General features: G+C 37.5%; 3 protein-coding genes and 1 pseudogene across 5 annotated transcripts; 1 reads left to right on the forward strand and 3 right to left on the reverse strand.

Annotated features, from left to right (window-relative positions):
* LOC140016974 (germin-like protein subfamily 1 member 1) lies at positions 1–1128 on the reverse strand. The gene has a single exon (XM_072071302.1). It carries the CDS (start codon positions 1062–1064, stop codon positions 402–404), a length of 663 nt encoding a protein of 220 aa, XP_071927403.1. The 5' UTR covers positions 1065–1128; the 3' UTR covers positions 1–401.
* Positions 1129–2822: 1694 nt separating this feature from the next.
* On the forward strand, positions 2823–8674 carry LOC113716956 (uncharacterized). 3 transcript variants are annotated; one of them, XM_072071299.1, is made up of 10 exons: positions 2823–3072; positions 3585–3734; positions 3954–4667; positions 4776–5186; positions 5424–5485; positions 5703–5774; positions 6575–6671; positions 6812–6874; positions 6989–7093; positions 8332–8674. In XM_072071299.1, the coding sequence occupies exons 2-10, from the start codon at positions 3693–3695 to the stop codon at positions 8371–8373; spliced, it is 1608 nt and encodes a 535-aa protein (XP_071927400.1). In that variant the 5' UTR covers positions 2823–3072; positions 3585–3692; the 3' UTR covers positions 8374–8674. The 3 variants fall into 3 exon arrangements, with proteins under 3 accessions (XP_071927400.1, XP_071927401.1, XP_027097324.1); XM_072071300.1 differs by having other exon boundaries at positions 3622–3734; XM_027241523.2 differs by lacking the exon at positions 3585–3734.
* A 169-nt stretch (positions 8675–8843) lies between these two features.
* On the reverse strand, positions 8844–11989 carry LOC140016972 (formin-like protein 4; annotated as a pseudogene).
* A 5168-nt stretch (positions 11990–17157) lies between these two features.
* Positions 17158–20420, reverse strand: LOC113717414 (two-component response regulator ARR5). The gene is made up of 5 exons (XM_027242254.2): positions 19631–20420; positions 19436–19512; positions 19243–19320; positions 19046–19116; positions 17158–17914 (listed from the first exon to the last, which is right to left on the reverse strand). Exons 1-5 carry the CDS (start codon positions 19914–19916, stop codon positions 17563–17565), a joined length of 864 nt encoding a protein of 287 aa, XP_027098055.2. The 5' UTR covers positions 19917–20420; the 3' UTR covers positions 17158–17562.
* Between the last annotated feature and the right edge of the window lie 4470 nt (positions 20421–24890).

Raw genomic sequence — 24890 nt, forward strand, 5'->3', positions numbered from 1 at the left:
TTTGAGTCCATCTCCACAAATTTATTTACTACTACTACAGTATAACAAAATCAGTAATTAATACTCCAATAAAAAGAAAGAAAGAAAGAATATAGGCCCCAATTTTTGTCCCATTGGCGGGTACGCTGCAAGGCCAAATTCCAGAATTTACCAATACGAAGATAGCCACTGGACCATGATGATTTGATGAGTGGAATCAAAAAAAGCTTTTCTATACATATGCGACACATGGAAAGTGGCAATCTAAAAGATGTACCCGTATATGATTGTACAGCCGTAGTTGGGAAGTCCTTTTTTAAAAAAAATATCCAAATACCTAACCTGCACTTTTCAATCCCCAACCACCCAAAATAAAGCTTCAAAAGCAAACAATTTCTAGAAGCATTAGATTAAAAGCCAAGTCATCCTCCAAGGCTCCTCCTAATCTTAGCCACATCAGGACCGTGTATCTTAAATGTTTTCTCAAGAACTTCATCAGGGATTCCTGGATTTGATGTGAATGAGGCAGATGATGAGATTTGTAGACCGGGGTTTTGGCTGCTGAACCCGGAAATCGCTAATGCTGCTTCCTCTTTGTCCATGTTGTAGAGATAATGGATTAGCCCTTTTGGAAATACAAAACAATCACCGGGGCGTAATTGTCTAGTGAACAGGTGATTAGAAGCATCGACAAAGCCCGCAAAGAGGGAGCCCTTTAGCAAAATGGTCACTTCCGAGGCCCTTGGATGTGAATGCAGGGGCAGCAGAGCATCAGGTGCAATATCCAGTCGGGCCATGGCTAAGCCCAAAGTATTGAGCCCCCGCAAATTGTTAGGGTTGGTTAGAGAAGTGCTGAAGCCGAACTCATTGTGAGTATTACCGGGTGTTGATAGAGCAGACGTCGCAAAATGGGAAGCAATTGCTTGGTCCGGATTGATGCATGGCACCCCATTACCATAGAAGTTGGGAGGATTTTCTGCGGATGCGACGCAATAGTCTTGAAGCGGATCTGGGTCGGAACGGACAAAGGCCAAAAGAAAAATTGGGCCCGAAATTAGTTGAAGAAGAACAAAGCTGATTTTCATGCTGAATTCCTCGCTTGAAACGAACAGGAAGTTTACACTTGTTGCTATGCGATGGAGAACTGCCCGTCTGACAAACGAGTGACATTATTATTGTGTTTATATACACTACTGTTTACTTGTTAATCGGACACGTATCCTGCCTTGGGGAAGAGATTGAGTAGCTTCTGAGCATATTCCAGTTTCTAGGAAAAGAAAGCAATGACAGCGAGTGATTTTGACCATAGATATATCTTTATCCATAAAAGGAAGATGTTATCCTCGCTTCATTTTTTGTTATTTGCATTCCAACCATCATTTTTATTATATAATTTTTATTTATTAGATAGATTATATATGATATAACAAATGATGAGAGTGCAAATAACAAAATTTGAACACCCGGTTCGACTAGTGAATTAATTCATCTTTGCTTTGATTGGTTTTAATCAGGCAAAAAAAGGATGCATGGGATACTCTGAAGAAGGTTTTCAATTGGGCATTGACAGAGTGGGACTGATTACCTGAGTCCCCAAGGAGGAGGGCAAAAAAAAAATTTCATTGGTTGCGTTGCTGACTGAAATGAATTTTTGCTTTTCGGTTCCTGATGTTCACTTTTTTTTTTTTATCGATACGATAGAATTTTTATAACCTAAACTAGCTTATTCTAAGAGGAAAGGGGAGGAGACTCGATGTGAGTAGAAACTCCGTCGAAACTAGTCAATGAAAATCGTTACATTTTGTGACAAATTTTGTGGGAGGTAAGGCTTGAATCCTTGACCTCCCACACCACCTTGGCCAGTTCCTGATGTTCACTGAGGAGCTATAAGTGCATTCGCTCAGGAAATTGTTCAGTAGGGCCCAAGTGTATCCATTAGCCACATGCTTCCCTGTCTTCTAAGTCAGTCTTGGCCCATCAAAGAGGATAAACAGACCCAGAAGTATATGGCTCTTGACAGTGATCTAAATATATATAACAATGACAGTGAACGCGGTTAGCAACTTGGAAGCAGTCAATTGATTAATCCATATGCTTGTAAAAGCGTAACGTTGATACATCATGGCATATTTAAGGTTCTCATTGTAGTCTGAAAGTCAGCATATCTTTTGGATTGGTTGTGGGTTTTTCTTAGATAGTGTGTGTGTGTTATTTATAGTTGTTGGTGTGATACATCATGGTATAAATTTTTTTTTTTTGAAGGAAATTATGGTATAGTTTATCATGGAGAAAAGTCTCTACAACATTTATTTCTTGAACATTTATTACTCCTTTTTTTTCACACTTGATGGGATGTTGTTGCAAATATACAAAGGATAAATCAAGGACCAGTGATACTTTCAATAACTTTACATCTTTTTTTTTTTCCTTACATTTTTCTTTGAGTTAGGACAGAAATTAGGTGTGCCTTTTCCACCTAGTGATAATCAATTTAAATGTGACAGCAAAAAAAAAAAAAAAAAAAAAGAGAGAGAGAGAGAGAATGGGTGTTGGCTTAGGAGAATTACTTCTCCAGTTGTGGCCAAGAGATCAAATGGTTGTTGGCTCGGGAGAATTACTTCTTAGGAGTTGGTTAAATTAAACATATCCCTCACGGCATAATTTTGATTTTTGATTTTTAATGTCTTTTTTTTTTCTTCTTGAGAATAAATGCAATTTTGTAATTGATTACTGAACAAATTTCTGATCAATTAATTAAATTAAATAAATACAGAGGGTCCACACGTGTCCCATGTTAGTTACCAACATAATTGTGGATCAACAGGACTGTCACGTGCCCACACTTTCGCTCATCCTGTTCCTGTCTTTCCCTTCAACTCCCAGTTTTGCCCACTGCAAATATGTACATGTACTATCACAATTCACACAACACTTCCAGCCAGTGGGCCTTGTACCCCATCCCCATCGTCAAACTCATCAAAGTGCCCGATTCAATCAACCGCTCATCATCACCAAACTCCTCCATCCCCACTTGGGTTTCCAGTCTTTAGGAGACAAAAAAAAAAAAGGAAAAAAAATCTACTAAGACCCCAGGTAAACAACATGCTGTAGTCTTCTTTTTCCTGTTCTTTCACTTTTTTTTTTCTTTTCAATCAGTGAATTATTAGTCCACTCTGTGTCGTTTAATCTCCAAACTTTTGTCCGATAGTGTTTAAACTAAAGAAGCCCATTTAAATATTTGGTGAATGTTTTAGTCTTCAACCTTAATTTTCCTTTTACAATGTGATGCACAGCAAAAATTGCTACTTTTTCAACTGTTTTTAACTTGAAAAAGTTTCTTGAAAGACCCATTGTTGTGAAAAGTCACAACAACTTTTGTACTCATGGTTAGTGATTAAGGTGATCATTGTAGGAGATATCTAGAAGTCCCAGAAACAGACAAGAATTTTCCTAACTGTAAAATTTTCAGTCGATAATCTTTAGTCAAAAACAAAATAGTAGAAGCTCGGCACATGACCTGTCTGAATTGGCTGCAATTTTTCTGGTCTTCTTTTTGTCTTCATTATGATTTGCTTATTCTGGTTGCTCACTTCGGTATGGTTCAGTTGGCTGTAGCCACAATTTGCCCATGCTTTTTCTCAGGCCTAGGTTAGCAAATCCATTACCTTGTTCTGCCAGAATTGGGGTCATTCTTCACTGGTATTAGAGAAGTGATGGGTGAGTCAGTTATTGAAAGACCAACTTTTGAGAAAAAGGTAAAAACTTTTGTCCTATGATGATCAATTGAAGATGGCCCCAATTGAGTAATTGTGTTGCTAATTCCTGCGCTTTAAATTTTTTCCCTTTTCTTTTTTTTTTTTTCCTTATTAAAGATTTTGGTAGATTTCTCATTCATAATTGCAAGATGGAGTTATCATCTAAGTTTGTTTCAACCGTTTTAGTTTGAAGTAATGATTTTGTGTTGTAACAATCAGATGGGTGAATCTGTGTCCTCTTCTGCGTCTCTTCAAGTATCAGTATCCTTTGGTAGGTTCGAGAGTGATTCACTTTCTTGGGAAAAGTGGTCTTCTTTTTCACCAAATAAGTATTTGGAAGAAGTTGAGAAGTGTTCTACTCCTGGATCAGTTGCTCAAAAGAAGGCATATTTTGAAGCTCATTACAAGAAAATTGCTGCTCGAAAGACTGAGCAATTAGAGCTGGAAAAGTTAATGGAATCCGTCCCTCCAAGTCCACGTGAACCAAGCAGCAAGGATCCTGTCAAACACACAGCTGTAGCTAATGGTGAATCTGGTTTATCTGGTGGCGGGACCTCAGCTGCAGATGTTGAGCCAGATGTTGCTGGGACGGATAGATCAAATAGCACAACTGTTGAGGTGGAAAAGGAGCATGTTTCTGTAGGTGTAGATTGTCAAGGCTTAGTAGTTGAGGAAGCTATGGAAGAGTTGAATGGAACTACTGAGAACCCTGAAACAATTGATGTAGAAACAGGCAATGAAGAACTGATAGGTAATGAAGCTAAACCTGAAGTCACTGGAGGAGAAGCAGTATTGGCTGAAGCAGATATTTCTCAGAACGGCTCACTGGAAGTCGTGGAAGAACCTTTTTCGAAGGTGGATCATAAGGTCAAGAAAGCCCCACTAAACAAAAGCAAGGGCCCAAGGTTATATTCAGGAAATGTCTCTCAGAAGGTGAGGATTGAAAAGTGCTACTTATGGCTATTTTTAAGTCCTTCAATTTTGTTGAACTTCCATTGAAGCTAAATTTGGTATATTGAAACTAATCCATGTTTTTTGTAGATGACTTCAAGTCGAAAGGAGCAGACCTCGGCTGGGTCAAAAAAGAAAGTAGTGTCACCTGCAACCAGAACTTCACCAGTTACCAAGTTGCCACAACTCTCTACTCCGAAATTGTCAAAATCGACAATGATACCTGCGTCTATATCCACAACAAAGAAAGTCAGTGGGTCATCATTGCCAAGGGCCAAGAATACTCCTGGAGAAAAAAGGGGAACAATGCCGGCATCTCTTCATATGTCTCTCAGTTTGGATCCAAGAAGTTCTGGGCCTTCTCTTACTACAACCAGAAAATCCTTGATTATGGAGAGCATGGGGGATAAGGACATTGTTCGGCGGGCATTTAAGACATTTCAAAATAGTTACAATGAATTAAAATCTCCAAATGATGGGTTATCCAGTTGGTCCAAGCAGGTTTGTCATTTATGATATCTGGGTGCAATAGTTTATTTTCGTTATCCCAAAAGAGAATGAAACAGATCTGCTTACTGCGTGCTAATCTTTTTGTTTCATATAGATACAGTATGCTAGTCTTTTTGTTTAACAGACATATTAGCCTATGCAATGACGCAGACATATGAGTGATTTTCACCTTTTCAGTTTTGCTTACTTGTGTGTTACATAGAATATTGATTTTATATGTTTTGGCAGGTGTCATATAAGGGTCCTGTGAAGGAAATTTCTACTATGACTCCTCAAAAGGAGAATGAAGGGTAATTCTTTATCATGCTTTCTAGCTAAAACATAGATAGCAGATTCCTTAATTTCCTCCAATGGTGTTTATATCTCTACTTTTTTCATGCATTTTTACTATCTCTATTGACATTCATTAGTATTCATGTCAATTAATCTGCCATTCGCTGGAGAGTTGTGAGCTATTTAAGTTTCAATCTGGTTAGTGAATGTTTTTCTTTTTGCCTTTGATTGTAGACTGAGGAAGTCTGCAGAGAAGACTATTCAAAGAGGTCGGCCAGGGATCACCTCAAATCTTGTGTCATCCTGGTAAGATGCCGTGCTCATTTGCTCTCAGTTTGAGTGCTTAGTGTTAAATTGCATTTCTGACCATTCCTCAGTTTTTATGACTACTTTTTCTGGCTGCCCTTTTGTTACATGGATACAAACAACGTTGTATCTTGGCTGCGTTCTTAACTGCCCTTGTTCCATGTTCTGTGGTACATGTGGCTTTTTTCTTGTGAACAGCTAGGTTGCAATTAGAATTTACAAGAATTCGTGGTTGTAATTGTTTGATGTGGTTTAAATTTAACATACCATCTCATATCTTCCTTTCCTGTCATTGCTTCTGTGGATATTTATAAAGACTATGATTACTTGAAGTACCTGTTACTATGTTATATTCTGCAAAAACACTTCCAAATTTATTGTTTTAAATTGAGTAGTAAAATTAGGTACAGACAAGGTAAGATAGATTAAACAAGATTAAGGATGATCTACTATAGGATTTAGCTGGATTGAGATGGACATGCTAGAGAGTTTGTGGCTTTGACCCTTTGGTGAAATAAAAACTGCAGCTGTGCCCCCATACAAACTATTGATCGGTGAAGTTTGAGGGTACGAACATTATCAATTGATCATGCTTCTAGCCTCTTCACCCTCTCCTACTTCACAATTCTAACAATTCTATGCAACTGGTCCTGGGTGGAGTGATGCTTGGCCGTCCAACTTCTTTAGGAATATTTTCTATACCTCTATAAATGCTCCCATAAAATATCTTTTCAATGTCTGGTCCCATTTTGCTTTTGTTTCCCTTCTTGGAATTTCATTATAACCTCTGTCATAAACAGGTCTACTAGAGATTCAGGAGTAGACAAAAATGGTGTGACAACCGTCTCATCTTCAACCAATGTGAGACATGATGCCAGAGCTGAAAAATGGAAAGAGGTATGGATTAAAGCCCAAATTTGTTCACAGTTCACATGTATATTCACAATTATTTTCACAATAAGCAATTATGATTTTCATCTTCCATTATTGGTGTCCATTGAGCAATGTGTTTTATTTATTTGCTGATGTTTTTGAAGAAACCTGGGGAAAAGTCATTTGTCAGAGAGGCTGAAAGACCACATTCTAGCTCTAAAACAAAGGTAGACCTAAGTTTCTAATTAAAGCGAATGCTTCTTCTCATTTTTTGAGCATCACTTGATTTATTTGCTTTAAATACATGTGAACAATAACTCAACAAGACATACTTGATTTAGGAGGAGGCCCTAGTGAAAAATACTGGACAAGGACTGAGATCCAAGGCCAGTCTTGCGCCAGTTTCTTACAGGGGGCAAGGAAGTGCCTGGACTCCCTCAGTAAAGGTAATTTGGAAGAGCTTGACTTCTCTTTGTCGCTTTAGCCTTTTGTTTCCTGTTCTTTTAGTGTATAATTCTAATGAATAAGACATGAAATACTAGAACTATGGTGCAAATCAAGATGATTTAAGAGCGTACAATGGGAAAGGGTGGCTTAGTTGATATCGGTATGAAATTTGGGTCAGAATTTCATTTTTCACTTCAAAGGTAAAGTAGGTAAGTTCTGGGCTCTCCCAAAAGGATAAGGAGGAGGTATGGAAGAAGACACACTGCTCATATATTTTAGAGAGTCTTGGTTCGGATATTTAGAGTGGCTGTAAAGGACTTTCTCTGCATTTTTTGGATGATGTCTAAAAGAACCATTGTCTTTTTTATGTCTTTCTTCTTGAATATGTAACCTAACCTATATTCATCTTTGTCCCTGGTATCAATGATTGCCAGGTGCCCATGTCGATCCCCTAGGGAGTGAAGGGCTGCGCCTCTTCTCTGTCTTTGCTGCTTTGATTTTGCGTTAGTGTACAAATTTTGGTGAATCTGTTTAGGCTGTAGTCCTTTTCCTATTTTCCCCGGAGAATGACAAGAACAACAACAAAATTCCCTGTTCTCATCTATGTTTGCTTTTCAATTTTATGTCATGTGATAAAATGGGGAAGAAGGGTAGTTAGGAAAATTTATGGGAAGAAGGGGAATTGTTTCAGAGGTAGCAAGGGGAAGTTTCCAGATAAAAATAGCGATGAGAAGATGAGATTATAGGTTTGGAGAAATGCAAACACTAACTACTTAGCCAACTCGTTGCCAAAGATTAGGTTTACATGATATTTTCCATAAACATCATAGATGTATGGTTCAGACCAAGAGGGGGGCAATTTTTTCCACCAAAAGGTACTTTCAGCTCTGTGCAGAGAGATTGGTAATTTAATATACAGTGTGGATTTTAAGTTTAAGTATACCGTGCTATTAAAAGTTATAGGCTTGCTTGGAATTGAGTTTGACGTATAATAGAAGTTATGGTGTCAATACGTTCCCCCAAACTATTGGTTGTGGGATTTCTGGTTGATAGACGCACCTTGTACAACTTGGGAGGCTGTTGAAACTGAATAAGAGGAGAAGGATTGAGTAATTGATTCCTACTTTTGGGGGATAGCTATGCGTGTAGCAAATGTTACTATATTTTCCTTTTTTCTGTCATAAATTGCTGAACTGAAGCACCACTCCCTTTCTTCGACACAATGATAAATTTTCAGGAGAAGAGTAAGACTGTTCATCGACCTACATCGAAGAGGTGAAGCATTTTTTTGTGGCGTGCTCTCTTTCAGTGGCAGTGAATGCAATTTTCTGTATGCAAACAGCAGCTAGGATTTATGATAAAAGGTGATGCTGGTCAGACTAAATGGAGACGGGAAACTATTTAGTTTGTATCGCTACTACATGTATTGTATTGCTGCTGTTTAGGAATTGTACAGAGATAGATGTAGAGGCTGTTTTGTCCAGAATAACTCGTTCTTATACAATTTTCGAAATCCTGTAGTGATTAAAGTATAGTTCTAATTGGAATTCATTCTTGCAAAAAAGCTTCAAAGTTCCTCATTTCCTGGCGTGTAACATTTGAAGTTTTCCCTTGGCGGCCCCCAAAAAAAAAAAAAAAGGGACTTGCAGCATTGAAGCGTAGGTCGCACCTTCACCTTGTTGTTTTCCCTTTTCTTCCTTTAAGTTACAGAATTGGATTAATCCTGTCAGATGAATTTCGTATTGCAGATTTCTCATTCGAGACCCTATTCCTCTTATTTCCATCTTTCGGTATATACAAACACTGTTCTGAATCAAGTAGCAGACACAGGAGGTATTCCAGACTACACTATGGATTTCCCTTCTGCAGGAACAAAAAATAACAAATAAACGTCTCCCTTGATGGCTGATGCCACCATTTTACTGGCTCTATGGCTGCAGCCACACCAAAGGCAAGTCGATGAAAAATGGAAAGCTCCATATCCTTGTCGACAATCTTACTTAATAAAATGGATCAAATGATTGTTATCATAAAAAATGAATTCCTAGCTAGAAACCAAGATTCAAGACACGAATGGAAAAGAATCTCACATTTGAAGAAACTTCCCTGATAAATGGTTAAATGTACTTGTGCCTTCCTGCTGTCCGTTTGTCAATGCACTATGTACAGAACTGGATCCTCCTTGAACTTTTCAAAGGCTTATTCAATCACCGTCTGAATCACTAGAACTGCTCTTTAGATGACAAAAAATTAGCAGGCAATTTTGGAAACTTAACAGATGGCCTAGTCTTTGGAGATTCAGGGGACGATGATCCAGCACTAGTAGCTGATGCAGGTTTTCCCTTCTGCAGGCTTTTAGTAATATCGACACAAGCTTTATCCACCATTCCAAGAAAATCTGTAACTATAACAAAAATTTGAAGTGGCTGCCACCCCTTATCCTTCGATGCCCCTGCTTGAAAGTATTCCGTTGTTCTCTTCACGTGTTCCATCACTCTGCTCTGCTCTTCTCTTATGTTTCTGAGTTCTTCTTCGGCTGCATGTAGGAAAGTTTTCATCTCTTTTGCAAATCCTCCTCCATCTCTGTCACATTCTTGCACATGTTTCCTAATTTCAGCTATTTGAGCTGCTAATGCTGCAGAGGTTTTAACAAGGCCATCATAGTCGATGGTCGCTGCTTTCTTCACATTGGAGAACTCAGCACTGAGACCACCTACAATTGGCAAACCGAGCATTATATATTCCTTCTCTCTCTCTTCTCTTGATTGAGAATTTTCGCGACCTGAGCTGTCAGTGCTGCTGCTTTGGCTACTGTTTCGGTTCATACGGTTAAGAACACAACGTTTTCCCTCTGCCCTCACTACTTCTTCCACCACAAAGTGGAGCAATGTAGTTTTCCCGTCAGTGCTTTTCACATCAGAAAGCTTCCTCAGAGCTGTGAGATTAAAGGCTTGAGCATTCCCCCTCGAAGTCCCTGCATTCATTCGATTACCGGCCTTAAGGATAGCTTCCAAAAGTTTCAATAGAAGTCCTCTAGCACGTAGCTCCTTGCACGCCAAATCAAGTGTTTGAAAAGACTCCTTGAGGTGAGGAGTCTCCGACTTAAAGTTTGATTTGAAAAGCATTGCATTGAATCGAGTAAAAGCTGATGGAACAGATTTAAGGAGATGGTATAGGAAAGATTCAGCATCAGCTAGTCTTGTAGGATCTCCATCAAATGCAAGAATTTCTGATTCCTCTTCTTTTGTTGGAGCAATTCTTGTGAGCTTCTCTAGAGTTTCCAGATTTAAATCTTCTCCCTGCACGAGAGCATCAATAATCTCTTTGCGCGAAATGGCAAGAGACCTGAGCACAATTGCTGTATTTTGGGACTTCCTTGTGTCAAGGATGAAAACCTGAGGGGATGGACCTTGCTTATCTCCCTTTGGGGTTGATTCATTACTTCGAGGAGACTTTCTGTTGGTTGCAACATATCCGAAGAGGGCTTCCATGAGATCACCATCAACCCTGAAATTGAATATAGCACGGAGACAAGGTTAAATTGATATCCACTAGATAAGTTGGTCCATTAAAATGTTGGCACTATTAGAAAGATAATTGATCCTTACTTGAAGGAGCCACCCTCAATGTTGTCCCACACCATGGAATGATCAACATTTCGATTCACCTTATCCCAACGTAACGGCTTCAGTTTCACTTGTCCATCGCCTTCTCCTGTTGAGGGCTGCTTCATTTTACTATCGGTTGCGAATCCTTTCGAAATTGGAGGGGGTTTTGATACAGAACCCAAGCTGCTCGCCTTAGGTAGTGGTGGGGGTGGGGGAGTAGGACCCTTCCGAGGAGGGATTGGCGGAGGGGGAGGCTGTAAAGGACCTTTTCCCTTTAGAACAGCCCCTGCGGCCAGTGGCAGTGCTGCTGCTGCTACTGTAGGTGGTGGTGGTGGTGGAGGAGGAGGAGGAGCTGGTGGTGGTGGAGGAGGAGGAGCTGGCTCTGGTGCTGATGGTATTGGCTTTGTACGTGGTCCGAGTTGAATTGATGAGTCCTGTTTACCAACTGCCATGAGAGAAACCCCGCCATAGGGTGTTGAAGCACTATCTTGACTTGTATCATTCCAAAGAGGACTCTGGGAGGTTGAAGACTTTCCTCTAAGCAAAGGGACCTCTGTGCCAGGCGGAACATATTTCTTGTGATCATCTTTAGCGATTACATTCTTTTCTTCTGCCTTTAAATTCTTGGGAACCTGCTTTCCAAATCCCTTGTTGCCATCTTCCCCTTCCAAGTCTCTCCAGTAAATCACATCCAACCCATCTTCGTCGACTATCACACCCTTAAGATTTCCATTAAACCTCGTGAATCCATTTTGTGGCATAACAGGGCTGGCTGCATATGGATTAGAAGTAGTTTCATCCTTCTTACGCCTCGAGTATCGAAGGAATAAAAAGAAGAGCAGCCCTGATAAAACCAAAGTACTTGCTGCCGTTATGCCTACTGCAGCTCCAACTGTCTTCTTGGATGTTGATGGTGAGCTTGCTGGCGTTGCTGGTAGAGGCTGTGGAAGCAGCGGCGGCGGTGATACCGGGCTGGTCGGTGGCAAAACCGGCTGATTTTGTGGCGGTGTAAGAGGAAATGGAAAGAAAGTCTCTAAGTTCTGAGGAGAAGCAGATTGGGATGAAGATTGAGGGATGGAAGAAAGGATGATGAGCAAGAATGAATAAAGAATTTTTGATGGACAAAGAGTTGCGGCCATGAATGTGATGTCTTGAACCAGATTGAACAGAGCTCGAATGAGTTCGGATGTAGATTTTGGTTAAATTCGGGCATTGCTGAGTACTGTAAATGCCTCCCGCGTCGTGGACCGTGTGTGGCTTTTTTTGGTTTAGATGACGCTTTCAAAGGAGAGTGGTTGGTGTTTCCGGTATTTTAAGACTTCCCGGGTTTTTTTTCCCTGCTGTGAAATGACTAATATGCTCCCACTAGATGACAAAATCAATCACAGAATTAACTAATGACTGTGTATTAAAGGGAATCTTGATAATTAAGGAACTTGGCATTTGTTGATTAGTCCAAATTTTGAAAATTTATGCAGCTGGGGGACGGTAGATTCCAATTTGTTACACTGTCCCGGCCTTGGATAGATTCCAATTTGGAGAATTTTCCAACGACTACGACTTTCGCACTCTGCCTTGTCGAATTGTGTATATATGACCTGACTGCTTTATCACTACCATCATTTTCATTATTTTGTGTGTGGAAACAAGAAGGGATTACGATATCCTACACGCAAATTTCGAAAAAAGTCAGAACCAAGATCGCGTCAAAAGTAAAATCATTAGTTTGTGTCTGGAAACAAGAAGGGGTTGCGATATCCTACACGTTATATTGGAAAAGTCAGAACCAAGATTGTACTATCGAAACTAATACTCCTGCATTACATTAAATATAATAAGGTAGTTCGCACTAATAATAACTTACTATATTAAATAATAAGGTAGTTTATATTAATAACAATCTATTTACGTTGAATTATAAAGATATTTTTTTAAAAAAATTAAAAAATAATTATATTTTTCAATTAATTAGAGAATGAACTATAATTTGAGACAGACGAAATAGGAAAACAGGATTGTTAAAGTGGGACGGAGAAAGTGCATTATTGTAACCTGTAATCGAAACAGCCATCTGGGTAAAAAGTTTGCAAGCTTCTTCTGTTCTCATTAACGAAAATGCCAAGAGAGTGTTAGTAGGTATTATGTCCGAAGAAACAGAAGAATATTCGCAGTACAAAAGAAACTTCTAATGAACGTAAATAAGAAATTAGTGCAAGAATTGTGTTGAAAAGAGGAAGAAAGTGGTTCACCTAAGTGCTTTAATGCAGAAGACCAAAGGTAGGCCACGATATTTGGTCAGTAGACTGACTAAATTTTGGGTAGGAGGCCGTTGAAAAAGACGACCTTACACCTTACTTATACTAGCTATGGACTTGAATGAAATCTACTCTTTTGTGAGGTGGTTCGGAGTAATAAATTGATGACGTACCTATCGCCGTCACCAGATTGGTCGATGGACCAAAATAAACGGTCAAACAGCTCAGGCGATAGGCATTGGTGCTACCGATTGACACAGACTTCGTCGCCGGCGGCCTCCCGATTTCCATTCCCTTTGGCTCTGAAATGAGCTGGTGAGGCTGAGGCATAGATCCGTTGTCCCAACGTTCAATAATGAGTCATGATATGAAAAGTCAGCAGCGGTCCTAATAATTCTTTCCCTTCTGTCAAACATGTCATGATGATTAATGAGAAGGATATCTGGTGTAATTTCCACTTTTTCACCTATCTGTTCACATTCTGGAAGCTGTAATTTCTTTCCAAAACCGTTGTGCTAACTGCTGATGAAAATTTGGTGCATTGTCTTCTACCTTTTGTTCGTACTAAGATTTGTGTGGTTATGATGCTGGCGTCCGGTGGCCTCAGTCCAAGTACGACGGTCAGGTATTCTTTTATCTTTCTTCATTTGGTGTTGAAAGTAACGGAAATGAGATGATCAGATCCTACATATACAACTAATCTAAAGGGTGAGAAAATTTTTTAGAAAGAACATCAGGCAAGGGTGCGAATTAATCTCGTGCAGAAAGGAAGAATACTTATCGAGTGTTTGGTTTGTAATTCTGTAGTTGGAATGGGGAATCAAAATCACGAAGCCCGCACTACTCACCCTAATACAAAATAGTCTAAACCACCACTACTAATATCAAAATTCAATATAATTTCATTCGCACATAGATCAAAATCAATCAAATTCTCTCTATAAGAATAACATCACGAAAAATTTCAAATTAAAAATAGAAATACAATGCAATTGTAAATATGCAAGGAGCATTTTTTTCATAACAACCCTAATAATATAATCTTTGTTTAGTCTCTATTCTAATTCTTATCTTTAAATTTTTATTTCTTTATCACTGCCACTATCTTCATCTCCATCTAATTTGATAATGAAATCGTCACTCGACTTGTCATTTGACAATTTTAATTTGCTAATGTCAATCAAAAATTGGAAACGAAAGTGGATACAAAGAAACTATTTAATAATAATGAAAAAGAGAAAATTAGAAATAGGCAACAAGATAGGTAAGCACTGATGGATGATATGTGTGATAATTTGTTAGTAGCATATTTGGTATAAATGAGTTTGGAAGAAAAATAGATGTAGAAGAAAGAGAATATAAAGTTAAATAAAAAAAAACTATAGTTTGAATTATTTGTTGATAATAGATAAAAAATTTTAATTTTTTATAGAGTCTTTCATTGAGTTGACAATTAATGAAGGGCATCATTGTCTTTTTATCATACCAAGGGAGGTCCTTGAAATTATGTAAATTTTAAAGGAGTCGAGTGAAATTGTTGAAAAACCTTAGAGAGGTTTCTAAAATTATCCCTTTTTTTAATGGTTAAAATTATTGTGAAATGAGGTGACATTACATTACAATCTTCTCTCAAAACAATTTTTGGATTGTCAATTATTTCACTTTATTAATACCTTATTTACATACACTGATTTGTTTGTATCATCAACACATTTTTCAAACACCTTTTTATGTTACATACATCATATCAAAAAAGTGCTACAGTATTTTTTTTCATAAAATTATCTCAAATAATTTACAATCCAAACCCACTCAATTTTTTTCTCCGTGTGTGTGGTTGGGGTAGGGTTTTTTTTTTTTTTGGAAAGGTAGGAAAGTGGGACGAAGAAAAATAAACGGATACTCTTGCACATTTGCAGTTCGAAGGAAGCCGTTTAGACTCCTTTTGTTTTCTAGAAACACTTCAATTTCTTCTTTTTTTCCTTTTTTCAGAAGCCAGTAGTTTTAGAAAGTCCTCCTTCAAACCCAATGACAGAAATTGTTCATCTTGTTCTTTCTCATCGAAATTAAAGTGATCCAAATAATTTTTTAAAATTAATTTAGACAGCAGTGATGCAGTTTGCCATGGATCCGGATGACAACTGACGAATCATGCCGTTGAATCCATTTTTCTTTATTGGGGTCAACGGTTGTGCCATTATTGACCTAAGACGTGCATAGTCTTAAAAATTATGATGGCTCTTTCACCCGAATTAAAAAAGAAATTGTGATAGCTAAACTAATGGGATAGTGAATTAAAAACAAAAAAAATAATTAATTAAATAAACGAAAGGGACATAGCCTTTTACTCTAGGTCCCTTTGAGGTCCCAATTAGTCTATTTAACAATTTTACTTTTTAAAGTGGCTTGGCTTTTATCTGCTTTTAACATTTAGCAAGTAGCAATACTACTGTTGGTATCAGGATTTCGATTATCTCTGAGTGTTAATTTAAATTTGTTGTGTTATTTCCAATAATTTCAATTATTGAAAAAAATCAATAAATTTGGTGAGACGTGTGCTCGGGGGGAGGGGATGGGACACCATCCCACATCGAAAGATTGTGAGGTAGTTACCCTGGATTTAAGGTTCTCGGCCGCACTTCCAATTACTAATTGGTTGGATGGTGTTGATTTGTGAGCTCCACCTTAGATTATGCTTTGCACTAGGATTTCAATTATCTCTGAGTATTAATCTAACTTTGTTATATTATTTCCAATAATTTCGATTGTTGAAAAAAGTAGCAATATTCCTGTTGCTAGAAAAATTTCAACTTAGACACTACGGTAAAATCTGTGGCAACTATTCTCTTCCTTCTCTCCAAAGTTCATTCTTTCTTCCTTTTCTCTAAAACTCTACCATCTAAAATTTCATTTGACTCTCCTATGGGAGAGAGCAAATTATCAATCATTTCTAATGAGAGGGAGCCTTTTCCTATAATTATCCCCTTATATTTATTTTCTTTGTTTGAATAAATTCTCTCACACGAGTCCTAGTCATCACCCTTAATTTTTTTTTTGTGGGAGTTTTATTTTCTCCTAAAATATTCTTATGCGAGTATTTTTTTTTTAGAAGGGTGAAATAAAAAATTTGATAAATTTCAAAAACTAAATTTGGGACTCAAATATAAATTTTTTTCTTTGATTTGAAGCAATTTTTATCAAATGACATGCACGCAAATATATTTGGTTGGAAATTATTAGGTTGGAAGATACTCCTGAAATTTCAATATCATAATCAAATTTATATTTTAGATCTGTTGTGTAGTTGATTGTCAAATTTATGTATTTTGTGTCATGTTTGATATACTTGCTGCAATTGGAATAAAATTGTCACTTTTATCAAAAAAAAAAAAAAATTTGTTGTGGGATGCAAAGTTTCAAGAATTTGTAGCTAAAGATGACTCTCAAAGTCGTCGTCTCTCGTTGCATTGAGAATTTGAATTCTGTGCCTAATATTTGGAGAGTGAGAAGGTAAAAATAATAATAAAAAAAAGTCCAAATTTCTCGTCACCTCCGTGGAAAAACAATGCATAACCAACCACCAATCCCTCTTCTAGAATCCAAACTCACCAAACAAACCGGGCAGCCGAAGGTCCACAAACGCCATTCTAGAAACCGATCATTTCAACCCAAACCAATTTGTGCATATTTCCAACTAAGCCACTTTCCCTTTTCAAGAAAACACCATCCCAAGGAGATTTCTTTGTTTCTGGGTTCTTTCATATTGATAAAGACCATTCAAGAAGCCTTCAAGTAACAGTTCCAGCGGGTCAAATTGTTCATACTAACACACTCGTTTGTTAGTTAGTAAAAACCTATCCCAAGCTATGGAATTTCGATGATGGTAGCGCAAATGCAGTTATTGTTAGGCAGAGGGGGCAGATAGATTTGCCGAATTGATGATGGATGAATCCAATGTAAGAGTTTGTGACACCAAAGGGAAACACAAACAAAGGCATCTTACAAAATCCCATGAGAAACAAGTGGACGGGACAGAAACAGCAGCTGAATCCAGGGAACCCCACAACCTCACACCCACCCAAATGCTGAGAAGAAAAAGGGAACACATCAAACGTATTTGTCCAGCTCAAAATCCTAATCCCATGCTCCTTTTAGCAGACAAGAATTGACATGAAATAAAATCGTATCCGAATCAAATCATTCTCATAATGCCAACATATCATTCTGACTAACATCTGTAATTGAAGCCTGAATGGCTGTGTACATTTTTGCAACCACACAAGACAACATGATAATTGCTAATCACAAAAAAAAAGTTAATAATTAGGAAGAAGTCCTAACACGGAGATTAGGTTGCTAGAATTTAATCAGTATTAACATGATTAATAGAATTAACGAGGCCAAAAAAGAGTATGGCAAGCCAACAGAAGTCTACAAGAAAGGGTGTGGGTAGGATTTGCCGATTAGGCCCAAAAATGGCAAAAGCCAACAGAAAGCAGAGAAAAACTTGTAGTAAACCATGCGCCTCCAGCTTGCCTAGGGTAAAAAGAAATCAAAAAATATATTTTTTTTAAGTTCTTTTGCGCTGCTACCAGCTATCAGCTATCAGCAGTCGGTGTTGCTCATTTTAAGCCTCCTTGTTGGGGAATCAAGCCTTACAGGCGAGCAAGTCGGCGATGAATCTGCTGAAGGCAACAGCAAGGATGATACGGGCGATGATGGTGAGGATGTGGAAGTTTGTGTTGGTGAGGGAGTTGATGAGAGATCAGATAGTGGGGATGGGGATGGTGAGGATGATAACGGATCATCAACACAAGTCTCTTGCAATTTTCTCTTGCCAAACCCTCCTTTTTGTTTAAGAATTCCATCCTCTCCAAACATGTAATCCTTCAAACGCTTGACATCGGCTAATTTAACTGGCTTTACTATGAAATCTTCAGCACCTTCTTCCAAACATCTGTCATCAAATAGCAGCTAAACTTCAGCCAACAGAGAATGGCAACTCAAAATGAAAGGAAAATCAGGCTCAGTTATTCATTTCTCTTAGTAGTTTTTGAGCTCGCAAGACTTTTTCTTAGCGCAAATTATGGACCTTAAACAGAAAAAAATAAACAGGTAAGGGCGTCCCTTGACTTTCTTAAGACTTCATGGTGATGATTCTCTGGAATTGTCTAGGAATTTCTGTTCGTAACTCTCAAAACCGGAGAAAAGGACAAACAATGAACAGAAAATTCTTGATTAGGCAAAATTCCAATACCAACCCAAACCCAACCAAGCAAGGAGGTCCCAAGCCCTATCAAATTCTAGACATTCCAATTTATTATTGATTAGTTGGACACCACTGACCACAATGACATGTTATTTTACATCACCCCACCAATCATGTCTCTTTGTTTCCACAACTGGACCAAGAGATATATGGAAATGATTTCGTATTCAACTAGTATTTCATCATTTTAAGAGATGCAATTTAATAATATGACACTGTGGGAAAAAAGTGGTTGTCGATTGATTAATCTCAGTCACATTAAGGAGATTTATTAGCTGCCCCCCCCCCCCAAAAAAAAAAAAAAGATCCCTGCTAGTATTACACAATTCAAGTCAGATAAATTATTACCATCGCCTAATTAAATAACAAAGGCAATCTTTAAAAGAGGTGTATCTGTAGGATATGATTCTTGTCCAGAGTTCTATTTTAATGCGAACTCATTCCAACCAGCACACGAAAAGGTTACTTTTTTAAGTCTAGATGACAAATGCAAACCGCTTATTTGTTTATTTTCAACATGACTAAGCCGCCACAACTTTCACCTAAAAGAACATGATATTCAAAGTCAAGAAACCTCATATGGTTCAGAGATACCAATAAAGCAGGTCATATTTCTACTCTGCCACTTTAACCATCAGCATGGATCAAGTTATCGGTTTTATTGTGTTCATATATATATATATATATATATATATATATATATATATATATGATTTGGGCAAAACTCAAGCTTGATTTCGTACTTGCTAATCAGATCAACATTTGACAACTCCCTTTTCAAAATTGGTTAAATTCACAGGTAGAGAAACGTGAAAGTACCTGTCAATTCGCGCCAAAACATTTTCGGATGACATGATCACAACAGGAATTTCTCTGAAAGTAGAAGAACCCTGTTCACAAAATCGAAAAATATGAGCCTATTGACGCAGGTAATTACATTTATACAAAGCTTTATAAAAGAAGGAAGAAAAAAAGAGAACAACGCAAATCAGAAAGAGAGGGATGCGTATATATACCTTGATTTTTTTGAGCAGCTCATAGCCAGTCATCCCAGGCATACAATAGTCTGTGATTATCAGATCCACCTTCAACCCCTATAATCAAATCAAGCTAAACGAATCAGCAAACCAAGCATTTGTGGATAAAATAAAATATCCACCTCATATCTGCCACCAAAAGAAAAAAAAAAAAAAAACTGATCTTGCTTACATCAAATCCAACGGAACTCTTCTCCTCATCCAACCCCAGAAACTGCAGAGCTCTCCTCCCACTATCCACAGCTGTAACTGTTTACAATTTCCAAAACACCTCATTAAGATTTTAAACTACAGAAATCCTTAAATCTATCCCTCAAGAAAACAGAGAGAGTCGGGTGCCAGAGTTTTATACTGGTAAAGGTTGTACCTTTGCAAGATGTAGTCTTGAGCAACTTCTCAATAACTTTTCTATCAACAAGGCTATCATCAACAGCAAGAACATGAACTTCATGTGATCCTAACGAAGTAGCAGACAAATCACCAGCTTCCTCCATCCTTTCAGGCCTTCTTCGCCTAGAGAAAACTCCATTTCTAGCCATATTGCTCAGAGCCCAGACGAGATAAGCCACCAAAAAGGTCAGAAACAAGAGAATGAGAGAGGCAGAAGTAAAGAGTGTTGTTGAATTTGATTCGGTGGAGTTGGCGAAGCTCATAAGTTATATACTCCACATGAAGAGGTCTGATGATGGGGAGTGGAGTATTTGTTAATGAAATGTCAAATATTTTGTTGTCTGAATCAAATATGATTCGGGTCACTTTCTTGGTATATGAATATATGACTGTGTGGCGAAGACAGTTCAAAATCAAATCTGGGAAAATCTACTTTTAATATTTAGTAAGACATACGGCTCAGATTCTGATATCCACTTTGGGGAGCTTGATATGATTTGATCTCCCATATCAAGATACTATGTGGCATGGTACTATGAGAAATTGAGATTTTATCTATTCTCGTGAGATCTTGATGACCACAAATTGATTGGAAGGCAAGGAAAACTGGGTCATTACATGGTAACAATTAACTAAGTGACGTGTGTCATCTTCTTCGTAATAAATCTTTCGTACTATTTGCTTTTATGCAGAGGGTGGAAAGTACGTGGATCCATGTTAGGTTTAATAAGAGCTTCCTCGATTTATTTTCGATTCGATCTAATCACAAGTCTGAATATAATTTGACACTTATTAATTTATAAACTTTCTCTAACGGTGTCTAACATAACTAAATCACACTTAACTTCCCATATCAATACACACAATTATAATTAATAAACTCCTTATATTTAGATGGTTTTCTGAATTAACTCATAATATTTCTTAACTCGTTTGAATTGCTATCTTTTGTCATTTTTGTAAAAAAATTATATATATTATAACGATATGATGTATTTAATTTAAAAAGATAATTGAAAAAATATTTTCATAAAAACATACAAAAAAAATTCTTAAAAAAAAGCAATCCCTTTTTAAATCTTAATAATCAGTGTCCATTGGTCACCGTGAGGTGGGCTATAAAAAATATATAGAAGCCATCTTATTTGCTATTCTCTCCGTCCCACTTTGATAGTCCTGTCTCTTTTTTCACACAATTTAAAAAAAATAGTTAATTTCGTTGGAAAAGTAAATTTAAATTGCTATTTTTTTAAAATATCCTCACATTAAATATGGTACAACTTTTATGGGAACTTGAATTGATGGTAAAAAAAGAATCAACTTTCATTAAATGAGGTAGATTTATAGTAACAACTACTTACATTGAATAAGGGTATTTTAGAAAAATTTAAAAATAACTACATTTTTCAATTGATTGAAAAATGGACTATAATTTGGGACAAATGAAAAAGAAATACATGACTATCATTCCCCTTTAGGGCAGCGTATCAGAATGCAATTTTGAGCATCAATTCAATGGGCATAGCCCACGACCCCAAGTGATATGAAAATCTTTAGGATCCCTTTCAAGTATGGTTTGCCTTTGTGACAGACACCAAAAAAGAAAATGCTATTTGAAGCTGGGATTTATGGCGGCCAATTCTTTGAACTTCGCCCACCAGAAGGACGTGTGGAGATAATCTTCATATTGGTTTCATTTCTTGGAAATAGTTGCACCAACTACAAATTTCAAAAAAGATTTTAGGATGGAAGAAAATTCGGCCCCCTATCTTATTCAAATCGGATTCTGGAAGAATTTGTCAATATCCCATGAAGATCTCAAAGAAAGGGGAGAACACTAATTTGATTTTAATTGTTTTATGACGACTTGGTATTCGTGCGGAAAGTTCTGTAGTGAATTGGGTTTGACCTGGGGTCAACCTCGAGAATTGGACCGTCAAATCAAGAAGTGAGAAAAGTAGAAAAACACACAAGACAGACTACTGTTGTAAACACGTTTACGGAGTCCAGGCGTGTGAAAATTGGAAAAGTAGTGCAGTCTATTATCCAAAAAAAAAAAAAGACTATAATAAATTTTTATATTATTATAAATATATTTTTAACCATCTTTTTATGTGTTTGAAATGTACATTATTTATACTTTATTTACACGCATTGATTTACTTGCATTATCAACACATTTTTTAATCACCTTTTTATCTCGCATACATTACATCAAAAAAGTATTATAATAATTTTTTTTTCAAAATTATCTCAAATAATTTACTATCCAAACACACTCGGATCCTCACATAAATTTTAACAACATTCAGATCTCCATTTTAGTTAGCCATAGCTCAGCTCCACTTGAGCATGCTAATTTCCAAAATTACAAATTAAAAAAAAAATATTTGTTACGCATTGACTATGTAGATTTTAGTTTACAAATGCACGTGTTCAAAATAGGCTGATCTTATGCTTTTTATGAAAGCTGCAAAAATGGAATTATACGCCTATCAACATAAGCAGGATAATGGATTCAATTTTTCTTAAATAAGATAATAATGCATTATTACCCACGCACCACCGAAAAAAATTTTTTTTTTTTTCTGTGCAGAGTAATTTGATCAATGAGATCCCACAACCAAAGACGAATTTCCTATTTGCGTTGATGCCTATTATTTCTAGGCCTCTCCGTATTGTATTCCTAGGTTTATTGCTTTTCTTGATTGAATCTGTTTTGTTTATTTATGTGGGAGTAATTAATATTTATTACTCCTATCATCATTTTCATTTTATTAAGGTCAGTAGAGTAGAGAATCTGTTTGAGAGGGTAACGCAGAATCTGTTTGCCCACAGCAAAAGATGCATTAATTGCTGTGTTCGGGAAACGACTTTGGTGCATGACTGAGTGATGATGCTTTGTCCAACGCCAAAAAAGTCACAACAGCTATTTTATTCCGATATTTGTCTTTGTTTCTCGCTTTCGTGGGGTACTTCAGCAGACCAATTACCATCAAACAACGTTGTCCCTCGCGATCAAGAAAGGTTAACAAGTAGTAATTAAAAATGAGGAAATGCACTTTTTAACTTTTTAACCATTGGGGGGGTCGCTCAAAAAAGTGGATCACCAAGGAAGTGGGAAAGCTTTTAAAGATTGATGCTTGTACTTCTTCGTCATGGAAGAGCCCTGCGATGGTAAAAGAACAATCACGCTACAAGCTTGCGAATCGTCCTTGCCAAATCAAATTCGATGGAGAATAAAGAATCAATTGCCTGCCAAATAAAGCAAAGAGATTATTGGTATCTCGACTTACTTTATATCTATGGCTTTGAAGCAGCAACATATAGATACAGGCTCCTCCGTTTGATAAGTGAATTTTTAAAATATCCGTAGAACAAATTTTTGCCATTACTATAATTAAAGTTATTAAAAATTTATAGCAAATAAACTTGACAAAAAATTTTCTAAGCGATTGAATTGCCAGCAGCAGCTAAGACTAAGAGCCGTATCTGCATGGATTCGTACTCACGAGCGCTCACATTTCTGCATCCTACCAAATGTCTACTTTTTATGTCTACGACTGAAAGTTTTCTTTTAACAACCAAAATATCAAGTTCAATACTGATTGATTTATTGTTGTTGTTAATGGGCCTGAAATTCATCAATTATCTTTTAGTACTTGTATTAGTATGATAAGTGCTTCGTAGAAAATTTTAAAAAATGAAGAAAATAAAGAAAGGAAGGTGTACAAGCGAGGAACAAAACAAAAAAAACATGTTGTCACTTTTTTCTTTTTCTTTTTCTTTTTCTTGTCTGGTTGGAAGTGAACCTTTTGAATAATGTCAACGATAATTATTAGAGGTGTCACTTTATTAACATAAGTAACTGCTTTGTTCAATCCAATGAAAATTAGGCACATAAAACAATAATATGTTCACATATCACTAATTAAGTGATGATTTAAAAAAATAATAATAAATTTTGGTCTGTCGTCCTGGCTAGAACAACTGTTGGCATAAGTTTCGTTTCTCCAGTTGCCCTCTGATTAAGTAATTTTTGAACCATGACAAGAAGTGAAAAAAGAAATGAAGAAAATTGCCTGCTCGGATGAAGCAAAAATTTTTGATGTTTCAATCCAACTCAGATTTCTCATATCTTGAGTGTTTAGAATATTAAAAACGTGTTGCACAAGCACGAGATCCGAGTCAACGAGGGAACAATTCGTCAGAAGTCGCCCTGCTGACGGACCACCAGTGGTCTTCTCCTACACCCTCGCTTTACTACACGATTCACAAGAAATTGCTTCTGTCCATTTTTTTCCACTGCAACAGTAAGAAACACGCACACCCACACAATTAGAACAAACACGAGAGTTAAACGGATAAATCGACCCGATAAACAAGCAATTTAAGGGAGACTCACAGAGCAACCCGATCCAGCCAATTGGATATAAGACGAGCACCCCATGGACCTTAAACCCAGGATAAAGACCCCACGATCTTTCGATGTGGGTTGGGGTCAACCCCACGATCTTCCGATGTGGGATAGGGACCCAACCCCCCCCGGTGCACACCCTCACCATATTAAATGTTTTATGTTTTACTGCAACGGTAAGAAACACACACACCCACACAATTAGAACAAGCACGAGAGTTAACGGATAAATCGACCCGATAAACAAGCAATCTAAGGGAGACTCACAGAGCAATCCGATCCAGCCAATTGGGTACAGGACAGGCACCCCATGGACCTTAAACCCAGGATAAAAACCCCACGATCTTTCGATGTGGGTTGGGTCAACCCCACGATCTTCCGATGTGGGATAGGGACCCAACCCCCCCCGGTGCACACCCTCACCATATTAAATGTTTATGTTTTACTGCAACGGTAAGAAACACACACACCCACACAATTAGAACAAGCACGAGAGTTAACGGATAAATCGACCCGATAAATAAGCAATCTAAGGGAGACTCACAGAGCAACCCGATCCAGCCAATTGGATATAAGACGAGCATCCCATGGATCTTAAACCCAGGATAAAGACCCCACGATCTTTCGATGTGGGTTGGGTCAACCCCACGATCTTCCGATGTAGGATGGTGACCCAACCCCCCGTGCACACCCTCACCATATTAAATGGTTGTTTTTTACTATAACAGTAAAAACACACACACCCACACAATTAGAACAAGCACGAGAGTTAATGGATAAACCGGCTCGATAAATAAGCAATCTAAGAGGGATCCACAGA

Source organism: Coffea arabica, chromosome 11c (genome assembly GCF_036785885.1).
Source record: "Coffea arabica cultivar ET-39 chromosome 11c, Coffea Arabica ET-39 HiFi, whole genome shotgun sequence".
Classification (NCBI taxonomy): domain Eukaryota; kingdom Viridiplantae; phylum Streptophyta; class Magnoliopsida; order Gentianales; family Rubiaceae; genus Coffea; species Coffea arabica.

Coding starts and splice junctions, on each gene's coding strand:
- LOC140016974 (XM_072071302.1), bottom strand. CDS start 1,064: ATGAAAATCAGCTTTGTTCTTCTTCAACTAATTTCGGGCCCAATTTTT.
- LOC113716956 (XM_072071299.1), top strand. CDS start 3,693: ATGGGTGAGTCAGTTATTGAAAGACCAACTTTTGAGAAAAAG. Junction 5,486..5,702: donor CCTCAAAAGGAGAATGAAGG/GTAATTCTTTAT, acceptor CTTTGATTGTAG/ACTGAGGAAGTCTGCAGAGA. Junction 6,672..6,811: donor GAGCTGAAAAATGGAAAGAG/GTATGGATTAAA, acceptor ATGTTTTTGAAG/AAACCTGGGGAAAAGTCATT.
- LOC113717414 (XM_027242254.2), bottom strand. CDS start 19,916: ATGAGCTTCGCCAACTCCACCGAATCAAATTCAACAACACTCTTTACT. Junction 19,117..19,242: donor AGCTGCTCAAAAAAATCAAG/GTATATATACGC, acceptor TTTTGTGAACAG/GGTTCTTCTACTTTCAGAGA. Junction 17,915..19,045: donor GTTTTGGCGCGAATTGACAG/GTACTTTCACGT, acceptor ATTTGATGACAG/ATGTTTGGAAGAAGGTGCTG.